The sequence below is a fragment of the Dryobates pubescens genome, chromosome 7 (assembly GCF_014839835.1).
Source record: "Dryobates pubescens isolate bDryPub1 chromosome 7, bDryPub1.pri, whole genome shotgun sequence".
NCBI classification, from domain to species: domain Eukaryota; kingdom Metazoa; phylum Chordata; class Aves; order Piciformes; family Picidae; genus Dryobates; species Dryobates pubescens.
Genome location: NC_071618.1, coordinates 24,535,860 through 24,546,580, shown reverse-complemented (window position 1 = coordinate 24,546,580; position 10,721 = coordinate 24,535,860). Strand labels below are relative to the sequence as shown.

The following is a 10,721-nucleotide window of genomic DNA, read 5'->3' as shown; positions in this document are numbered from 1 at the left end:
CAGGTAGTGCGCTTTCCTAGGGTGGGGAGGGTGCCATCTTTATACTCATTAAGAACCAAGTGGAAAGTGGAAATCAGTATTTAAGAACAGCTTCAAGTTTCAGTCAAGAAGACGTTTTTTCTTTTCCATTAGAATCTACTAGGTAGTCAAAGTTTTTGCTGCACACAAAATACATACTCACAATTTTAATACTAAACTTTATCTAGTAGGACTTAGGAGTTGCACCCTCTTTGACTGCTACACTGCTGAGCCATACTTCGCATTTTGTTTCACCTTCAGCTATCCTTAGAGAGATCTTCCTTAACTGAAACATAAATCACCCTAAAGACAAGGTATTGTCTTCAGTATTGTCAAGTTCATCAATACAGTGAAAAGACTGGTTTATTGCCTACTGAAAGTAGTGGGTTTTGGAGGTTCCAAAATATAACCATAAGGTCAAAGAGTCCCCCAATAAAGACACTATTTGATTACTCCCCAGCAAGACTAAGCCAGGACAGTTTAGGCACAAGCACCTAATCTAATTCAAGAATTACATTCAGTGAATGGAAGCACGTGATGGTTACTAACCCCTTCAAGGGGTTTCTAAAAATTTCTAAATTTCTAAATTTCTAAAAATTAAAATCCCTGCTTGTCAGCAGCCAAGCACAATCCCACATATATGCCTCAGCATTCGATCACAGTATTCTGGTGCACTTTACACATGGACAAATTGATTGTGGAACATAAACCACCTTCTTCCTGGCAAATTCCACCAAGAAGGATAAATACATACTGCGTGTCTTTGTATAACAAAGCATCCAGCCAGCTGGTGCAGAAGAAAGAAAACCAGTTTACATTTTTCACCAGAGGTAAGGCGGGGGGGAAGAGATAACAAGGCCCATGTACCAGCTATTTTTGTTTTGCAAACTAGTCAGGACTTGCACTTTTTAATTTCACCTGATGATTGATAACCAATAACAGCATAAGATCTTGGAGTACTACAGCCCAATGCAAAATAGCCCAAATTCCAGATCAGATGAAAATTAAGGGGTGAAAAGATGTAACATTTACTCAGTGCTCTGGTTTTCAACTTCTAGTGAGTTTTTAATTTATTAGTTATAACTTGCTTTTGTTGGAGAGGGTTCAGAAAAGGCTGTGGGATTTCTCTAAGCATCAGCTTAAAAATACTTAGAAGTATTTCTTAAATGCCAGCTTAAGAAATGTATAAATAAAATTCAACATTAAGACCTCTAAACTTGGAGAGACATGCTCAGAACAGGAAATGATAGTTTGTTAATAAAGAAAGGTAAATCATTCTCTAGGCTTCCGGTGGGAAACTTGGCAGCAAAAGGATTTTGACCTCAGTGGAAGGTAACTGCCACAAATGACAAATCAAGCAACTTTCTTCTTACAAGCGAGGCAAATGTTTGACATAAGGCTGGACTGCATTCAGATCCATCATTCCCTGTGGCATATTCTTCTACTTTTAACAAATAATCTTGCAAGCTTTTTGCACTGAGTGTATTAATTTTCCTTTTTTTCCCTCAGTCTCTCTGAGTAAAGCCATGCAAGCCTAACATTTTTTGTGAATGATTACTTATTTCCTATTTGAAGCACAAAAGCTCATCACTTACAGAATAGGTCAAGCTTTCAGTGCCTATTAGTCCTAGTCTGGAATGAATTAATGCATTTTCCTACGTCCATTTTTCTTTTCTGCTGTATAAACAGTATATGGGAGATTTGTGCAAAGGAAGGAAGCAAAGATCCTGCATTATTCTCAAAGCAGTAAACAAGAACAACAAAATACAATCAAAAATTCTATTTTTGTTTTCTTATTACTCACTGTGACTCTGTCACTGTGAAACATGCAACTAGAAGAACCAGTTTTCCCAATTCAGAACAATAAATGTGGGTTAAAAAATGACAAGTAGCCCAGTTTAATTTCAAACGTTAATATATTTTCTATTTTATAGTGAACATATGCATCGTTCACCCCTCATTTGCAGCAACTATGACGTCCTCATAAAAAGGGGTGACACTTGTAAGATGCCTCTTAAAATAAATATTTCTTTTTATAAAATAATAAAACTTCAAATAAATATTCTTTACACTAAACAATATGTTGAAAAAATTAGAAAATAAAGGCTGAATTTTACTGTAACTGTACAATATACATGAAGTCCAAAGGGAAATCAGAGTCTTGCAATAGAAGGTTTCCATAAGACAAAATACAATCTAGAAACATACTGATTGATTCACATTCTTCCGAATGTACAACATATTAGTATAATATTTTGTGACTGTGCCATGTCTTATGGCACCACTTACTTTTCACAGTTGAAAATATTATCATATATACAAAAATATAGCACATTATCTCTGGCAGAAAACAATGAAAAAAAAAAAGGAGTCATTTGCTAATTTACAAATTTTGCAAGTACTATTCACAAACAATAGAGTTGCCTAGGAGTGTCTGTGTTGCTTTAGCTTATGCAATATGTGGGTCACAATGTACTGCATCCCTTTTTTTCTTTTTCCTGTATGCCACTAGCTGGACTCTAACAAGCATATCAGTTAAGATGGCACACAGAGCACAAAGCATTTCACTGCAAACAGTGAAGTATAAACCCAACCCTTCAACTACAGTGCCAAGACCACAGCTGCTTAGTTGGTTGCATATGTACGTTAAAATAATCCTTTCTACTTTAGTATTTCTGACTAGTGATGCTATGTTGGCTTTTCAAAGTTCCTGGGGGGGACACTGGGAACTTTGCAGCAAACGGTGTTGGAGTGTTTACAGCGGCACCCAGGCCGATTTACCCGGTCGTAACAGCCCTGGCACAACTTAAGGCAACCCTTGGCTGGTAGGTAACACCACAAGCAAGGCAGAAAGAGGGACACCACACCCATGGCAGACCATCTAGTGCAGCAATGCGACTGACTGCAGGAACAGGGGTTGTCAGCACAGTTGTCCTCATCATCGTTAGAGCAGTGATAGAAGAGGCCCTTCACACAGCAAACGCAAGTCCCGTAATCAACCACATTCTGGGCTGAGCAAAGGCACTGTTTGTCACAGATCCAACATGATGGGAGGGTCCTTGGATAAGTGCACTCCTTACACTTACATTTTCCACAGTCCTCACACCTGTAGCTGTGTGCTCCCAAGTCTTCTTTGCTCAGTGGCTTCAGCTCACTCGACTTGAGCTCAGACTTAGGTTGCATTCGGACTATCCCATCGGCAACTGGCCCTGAAGATGAACCTAGAAGTCTTTGTTCAGATGAATTACTGCTCGTACTTGTCCTTGTACTGCTCCGTGAACCTGTGCTGACCATGCTGATGGACCGGGACAGAGGTGCCCGAGGAGAAGTGTGTGCTTGTGTGTGCTGAATCCGGCTAACATGACGGTGCTCAGGCAAGGCATGGGGCCTTTCATTTTTGGGTTGGGTTGCTAGCCGAGGAGCGGTCTTGACCCCGGGCCGTGGAGCCACTGTAGGTCCCTCTGTGTACTCATTCGTGTTTCGGATGGCTCTGATCTGGTCCAGCGACAACACGTGAACCTGCTGCATCAGGACATCCCGCAGGTCGGGCTCCCCATGCGGTCTCCCACTGTCACGCCGAGCCTGTAGCAAGGCCTGCGATCCGCTGCCGTGCTGAGCTCTCGTCTCCATCAGTGCCTTGAAGCGTGCTCACCCCGGCAGGCTTAGAACACATCTGAAATCCTGGAGCAAGAAAGAGAGGATTCACTATTGCAATATGTCTCATGCTCTCTACAGTAGTCTTTCAAGCCTGCAGGATCCCACAGCATTGCACACAATCAAGTAATGCATCAGCCATTAAAAAAGAGGAGTCCCATCTAGGGCGGAGCATGGGTGCCAGTCAGTTGGATGCCTTTCCTTGGTTTGTTCTGCCTAGCCCTGTGGAGAGCTTAAAAGGATTCTGTTCTAGGTCCACTCATCTTAACTTGTGGCTCTAGAAAATCTGCATATTGCGCCTGCTAACTAAGGCTTCCCAGGCCATCTTCTGGTTCAATCATGGCCTTTAAAGTGATCACATTTCAGACACTTAAAGTGACTCTTCTTTTTACATCAGGTTAGTGAAAAACTTAAAGAAAAAAAGAAAAGAAAAAAAAAAGAAAAAAGCCCACAAGTATTTAGCAAGTGTAATGTGACCTGCTGATGACAGACATATAATTCTCCAATTTTTATTTTTTTTTTTTAAAAAGGATAATATTTTGGTAGGCTAGTCTCTTTACACATTAAACTTTACATGATGTAAATAGGAAATTTTAGTTTAATACCAATGGTCCCAAGAAAAACACCAAATAGCAATAAAATGTTTGAGGTTAGACATTAAATGAGTTAGTGCTACCAAAAACTTCAACAGCACAAGTAAAAATATCTTTCCAGTGTTTTAGTGTGTCACACTTGTGTACACCACTGTGATTGTTATTTTAAGGCTCAATACTACAAAAGCAATGCTACCACAGTTTTATTTTCTTAAAGTGTGTAAAAAGTTCCATAGACTACATTTCAAATTGTAAATATTACCAAGAGTAGTTGGTGGGACAGAGGCATGCATAATGTCATCAAACAATGCCAGCATCCAATAAGTCTACTTGATTGCAAATGTTACTTTAAAGGGTCAATTAACTACAAAGCGGAAAGGCAGACTTAAGAATTTAAATGGAAAGCCAGTAAAAGACCCAGAAGATAAAAACTTTTAAATAACTAACTTCCATGCTCAGATATGCAAAAGTTTCAAGTATTGACCTCTAAATTAGTTAATATTTGTTTTGCTTTTATCACATCTTAAAGTAGTTCCAAAATCCAATTACCTATACAAAAATTCTGAACAATATTTTACAATTAAAACCCAAGCAGGATCCAAGCTTCTTACAAGGACCACACAATGTCTTCAATTATACCTAGAAAGAGCACCACAGTGTTACTCTGTACACATCAGTTACCAACAATAATACTATACTGCAGTAGAATAAAATATAGCCAAATAGTTTAACAATGAATATCTCAAGACACCGCATTTATTCTAACAGCAGTGGAAAACATTTAACCTTTTAACTCCTCAAGCCCTCCCCTGAAGTGCTTTTCTTCTAAAAAAAAATAATTAAAGAAAAATAAATCTAACTTTGAAGAGTGACCACCTATTTTAAATATTGCCATATCCTGGGTTTGGGCACAGAGTTTAAAAGTGTTCCACCACCCTCCCCCACCACACACACACACACAAAAAAAACAACCTTGCAAACTTGTCTTGAAGCATTGCTTATGTTTTCTTCAAATGAATACCGTCACCATTAAAAAGTTTCAACCAACAAGCTTAAGCAGACATTTCCTCATCTGAAACTATGAATAGAACATAAAACACTTAAAATACTTTCCCCACCCTTGAGAGGTTCTAGTAGCCCTATCTGCCCTCCACGTCCGTATTTTAGTCAGACTCAGACAGCCGAAAAGGTAATGCCGAATCCAACCCTGGCTCTCCAGAAATGACAACCCGGTGCAAGACCAAAGCTGACCCTGACCTGCAGGCGCTTCAGACGACACCGGTCTCGCTGGCGGAGGCTTCCTCAGACGCCAAGGTGGGAGCTGAAGGCGATGCCTCCGCGCTTTTTCCCCTTCCCCTTGATAGGCTCCATCCCGGCGCGGAGGGGACGCGCAGCAGGTGGGAGGCGGCAGCCCCTGGCCCGCAGGAGCGCGACCGCAGGCGCCGCCGGCTGCCCCGCAAGTGCAGACAACCTGGAGATAACCAGGAGACATCCTCTGGGCTGGGAGGTGGGAGGGAGGGGGCTGCTGCTGCAGCCGCCTTATCAGGAAAGTCAAACCCACGTTTCCTTTTAACTCGTCCCCCCCATGCCCTCCCCCCCCTCGAGAGATGCTAAAGAAGCCTTCCTCTCCCGGGCACAGCAAGGCGCCCTAGAGACGGTCGAGACAACACCTCCGGGACAGTTGGGCGAGAGGCAGATTACCCCCTCTCACCTTGCCATAAGCACCCATTCAGATCCACAAAGGTAGCCTCTGGAAAAGCTCCTCTTATTTTACGCATATGCTGCAAATTGCCTGAACTTCAGTCCGCCCCCCTCTGCCACAGCCCTAAGGGGACCCAAGAAGGCATTTTCAGCGGGACATCGGTCTAGCAGGGTGATCCTCCTTTTTTCTCCCCTTGATGCACTAACAGGACGAGATGCACACCTCTGGCACATTTATTTGCAAACATACGTTTGCCCCAAAATTCTTAAGGAGAGCAGGTCTCTGCTTCCCCTGACCTAGCCCTTCTCACTTTCCATCCACCAACACCAGAGAAGCAGCATTTGCCTTTTTGTGTGCTCATGTGTGTGGTAACACGATTCTCCACTTCCAAAAGCCAAAGTCCACTCTTGCAGAGCTCAAGTGACATGATTGCTAACTCTTCCTATCTGGGATTGGTAAAAAGGCGAGTAAGGGGGCTGGGTTTCGCGTTCGGCACGTTTGGGTAAATTTAAAATGCAAGGGGCTTCTTGCATGCTGTGGAAAAAAACCGTATCTCGCTGACTAGGAGAAGGCAAGCCTAACGGGGAGAAGTCTTCTGTGCCCGTGAATTTCTATTTTGTCTCCAGAGCCTGTGCAAGGCACCCCCACCCCCATCCCCACCGCACACACACTAACCACCTCCTCTTCTTTCAAAGTGCTTTGAAACCCCCATTAAGGGCTGAGTGTGTGATCAGACTATGGATTAGGGCAAAAGGGACTTTACCATCGGGGTGGGGCAAACTGACACACAAATACCTTGCTGAAAAGAACAGCAGCTTTTTTTTCTTTTTTTTTTTTCCTCTTTTTTTGGGGGGGTGGGGTGTGGTGTGTGGAGTACAAAGTAAACCCACCAAATACAAACAAAGTAAAAGCATAAAGTATCCTTCCCCTCCACACATGCCTTCTGCATAGAAGAACCTAGAGAAGAACTTTCCTCGTCTTATGGATTAAATTAATTTAATCACACGAGAAATATACGTGTGTACACAAACGCATATATATTTGTATCAGAAGTGCGCTCACTTCCGAATTGCATGGATCGCCCGACGCCACTACAGACAGGCGTAAATCACGCACTGTAAGGACGGTATCTCGCTCTCTCCCAAGTCGGAGGCACAAACAGCCCCTGCGCTCGCCATCCCCGCAGCGCCCTCCCTTCACCTCCCCGCGGGGTTTGTCGCAAACGCACGCGTACCCGGCGAGGTAGAAGCGCGCAGGACTGCCCGTCCTTGCTCCCCGCAGCAGTAAGAACACGCCGAAGTGTCCGTGTCCTCCACACCACCTCCACCACCACCCCCCAACCTGCTCGCAGTCCCCGCAAGCATGCCTACGCACCCGCGCAGCCTTCCGCCCCCCCAGTGCTCCCGCGGCAGCCTCGCGGGGTGCAAACGCGGCGCTGCCCGCAAACCCCAGCGGAGCTCCCCCACGCCACCTCCGCCTCCCCAGTGAGAAACTGATCCAAAATCCCACCTCCGGCTCCTCTCTGAGAAAGGAAGAAGAGGGGAAGGAGGGAAAGAGAGAACCTGTACAAATGGAAAAGGGATCAGCCTCAAACATTTCCAAGACTTTTCTCGGAGAAGTCGGGGGGCGAGGGGGGGGGGGAGAGGTTACTGAAAAGCTTGTTTTGCAAAGAAGGAAAAGGCTCTCACCGTGATCGCGGCGCTGCACCAAACCCCTCTCTCTCTTGTATTTTCTTCTTCCTGCGGTTTGCAAATAAATCCAGCCCTAAAGCGAAAAAAAAAAAAAAAAATCTTTTCCAAACTCTGCTTTAGTCCAACTTGCAAATTAGAGCAAGAATGATCACCGTGTAAAAAAAGTCCAGAGCAAAGTTAGGTTTCTTTCCCCAGATCGATTATAAATACGTGTGTGCGCGTATGTACTATAATAATAATAATAAAAACACCTCTCCGTGTGGGGGTGGATTTTTCTTGCTCCTAAAAAAAAAAATTAAAAAAAAAAATCACTCTCACACACTTTTCCTTAATGAACAGGAGGCCGAATCGCCAATACCAAGTCACTTTTTTGTTGTTGTTGCAAATGATCAAGAGAACGGGGAAAGCAAAAACAAAACAAAACGGATCTAAAATAAAATCCCAGAGCTTTCTTCCACTGAGCTCCTCCAAAAAAGCAGCCTGTGCAATGTAGCCGTTCTGCTGAGAAGCTGCTTGCTGCAAGCTCCTGTTCCCCTCTCTCCCTCTAGCTTTCTCGCTCCCTCTGCGAGCGTGTGTTGCAGGCAGCTCTGTAGTTTGCAATCGGGGCGGGGGGGGTGGGGGGGTGGCTGTTTTGGAAGCGCAGCGGATTTGTGGTGGTGGTTGTTGTGTGTTTGGAGGAGGTGGAGGAGGAGGAGGAGGAAGATTTGAGATCTGAGCTGTAGGGGCTCGCCGGTTTTCTGCTTGCTCGCTCTCTCCCTCTCTCTCTCTTTTTTTTCTTTCCGGAGGAGGTAGGGTGATCTCTCTGCAAAAGCAGCAGTAAATGGCGTCATGTGGATCTGAGGAGGAACAGAGCAGTTGTTGTCCCAGAGGATATATCGCATCCGGTCCCAGCTCATTGGCTCTGCGGGGCTACATTCACTGGCGCTCCCAGCGCCCTGCCAGCACTCTGAGCTGCGGGAGGCATTGAAAAGGGCAGTGCTGCTGCTGCCGCCTCGCCAGCACGGCCCCGGCCTGAGCCCCGGCCCCGTTCGCGGCCCCGGCCCGTCCGCTGCACGGGGGAGACGGGAAGCCCCGCTCCCGGGGCCTCCCCGTAGCGTGTTTTCACAGGAGGCTCCTCCGTGCGCGGTCACACGGCGCTTGGAGTTGCTTTTGTGCTCGTGTATTTATTCAGAGGCAGGCAGCGATAGGTCTGCGGGGGAGCCGAGGGGAGTTTGCTGCTCCGGGGGAGGAAGGCAAGGCACGCTTTCCCTGCCGCTGCGGGATTTCGGGTGACCCGTTTCTACCTTCCCGCCTCGTGTTTTTTTAATCGAGTGGAATAAAAGTTTATACTTTCTGCCCCCCCCCCGCCCCCACCCCTTTTTCGTAGTCGGTCGCGGCCCGCGCAGGGAGAAGGAAGGGTGATTATTTAGGGCATTGTCCCGCGGATTAACGCGATTAGGCGGCACAGGGGGCGCCCCCGGGGCCGGGCGGGAGCGCGGAGCGGGGATGGCGGGGCGCTGAGCGGCGGGCTGGGCCGGGCCAGGCCGGGCCGAGCGCCACGGGGAGAACGGGCGGTGGGGGATGACAGCGCGCCGCGGGTTTTCCGCGCTTCGAGGTTTGCAGCGTCCCGGGCAGCAGCAGAATTGCCTCGCCTGTGCAGCAAGGCAAGGAGGTTTTAGAAAACAAAGTCCTAAACACCTACCTTCCTCCCCCCCACCCCCCCCTTTAATTAATTCCCATTCGTATGGGGGGCACGGTCTGCAAGCAGCTTACAAACGTGCCTGTTTGTCTTCTGGGCGTTTCCTGACACGGCCACAGCTCGGTCCCTTTTATACGAGCTCACATCACCGACGGGGCCACTGTCGCTGGGCCCGGGCATCTTGCGCCTACATATATCTTTAAGCGCGCAAAGCAGCGTATCTACGTAGGCATTGCACCGGGCACGAATATGTCCGTATCACGTGTGGCACTGCTTAAAATATACACGATACGTAAGGCAGTAATGCATTGCATTATTTACATGAGCAATCGTTGCTGCAAAAGCCCCACCACAGCCCTTTTTTACTACTTGAGGCAATTTTGCAGGCACTTCCTCTTCTACACCTGCTAGGCATCGGTTTTTGAAGGGGGTGGCCATTCTCAATAAAAACCGTGGAAACAAAACCGGCAGTGTCTTAAGCGGACTGCCTTCGGGGTTTTATACTTTCATACGCAAATATCAAGTCTTCCTTAATAATATTCTAAACCTGCAAATATTTTCTATAGTTGCTTGACAGTAAGGTTAGCCTGACTTGCATGGGTCTATCGATTTCTTTACTTTAACGGGGGCTTCACAAGCACCTTACCCTGCACAAAATTGCTGCCCCCTTGGCGTTGAGGTTGCTGGGGGCCGAAGCGTCCGTCCCGCCACCACTCTCTTCGTCCCCCAGAAACCGCAGACGGAGCAAAACGCCCGCCGGGCGGGGGCAGCTCGGCTGATGGAGCCGCAGCCCCGCGGGGCTGGATTTCATTCAGAGCTCCCGGTGAATGGAGGAGGTGGCGCGGCCGCTCTTCCCGCCAGAGGGAGCGCGGCGCCGGGGCGGCGAGCGGAGGGAACGGGCCACCCCACCCCTCCCCCGCCGCGCACGCTGGGGGCTCCTCTGAAGCAGCAGCCCCGGCGGCGGACGACGCCGTTTGCGGGCAGGGAAGGGCGAGGAGGAGCCCACGAACCTATCTCTGGGCTGCCCCACACGGGAAGGGCCACCCAGTGGCGGGGCGCTCTCGAAGGTGTGCCAAGGACCGGGCTGGGCATCCTCAGAGGTGTAACCTGCGCAGACTGCGGACTCCGCAGAGAGGAAATCCACAGGATTCCGCTGTGAGGGGCGAGCAGAGGTTAAAATACCTGGGAAATAGAAGATGAAGCTTTCATTTTCCTGCACTACTTACAGAGAAAAAAAACAATTCCTTTTACATAATAAAGTCAGAAATACGTGACCTCTTTGTGTAAGCCTGTACACGGAAGGGAAGGTCTGTTATATTGTTTATTGGTGCTTATACTAAGTATGTAAGTAGTGTTTAAACTAGAAAATTCATAATACTGTTTTT

At 47.0% G+C, this 10,721-nt stretch overlaps 1 protein-coding gene across 3 annotated transcripts; it reads right to left on the bottom strand.

The window, feature by feature from the left end:
• Nucleotides 1–1,924: 1,924 nt before the first annotated feature.
• Nucleotides 1,925–8,267, bottom strand: SPRY2 (sprouty RTK signaling antagonist 2). Of its 3 annotated transcripts, none has more exons than XM_054163030.1 (3): nt 7,656–8,267; nt 4,815–4,904; nt 1,925–3,699 (listed from the first exon to the last, which is right to left on the bottom strand). In XM_054163030.1, the coding sequence occupies exon 3, from the start codon at nt 3,646–3,648 to the stop codon at nt 2,707–2,709; it is 942 nt and encodes a 313-aa protein (XP_054019005.1). In that variant the 5' UTR covers nt 3,649–3,699; nt 4,815–4,904; nt 7,656–8,267; the 3' UTR covers nt 1,925–2,706. The 3 variants fall into 3 exon arrangements, with proteins under 3 accessions (XP_054019005.1, XP_009906018.1, XP_054019006.1); XM_009907716.2 differs by lacking the exon at nt 4,815–4,904 and having other exon boundaries at nt 7,656–7,731; nt 7,981–8,267; XM_054163031.1 differs by lacking the exons at nt 4,815–4,904; nt 7,656–8,267 and adding an exon at nt 5,523–5,956.
• Nucleotides 8,268–10,721: the final 2,454 nt, after the last annotated feature.

Bases quoted from the DNA above. Each gene is read 5' to 3' on its own strand.
- SPRY2 (XM_054163030.1), bottom strand. From the start codon at position 3,648: ATGGAGACGAGAGCTCAGCACGGCAGCGGATCGCAGGCCTTGCTACAG.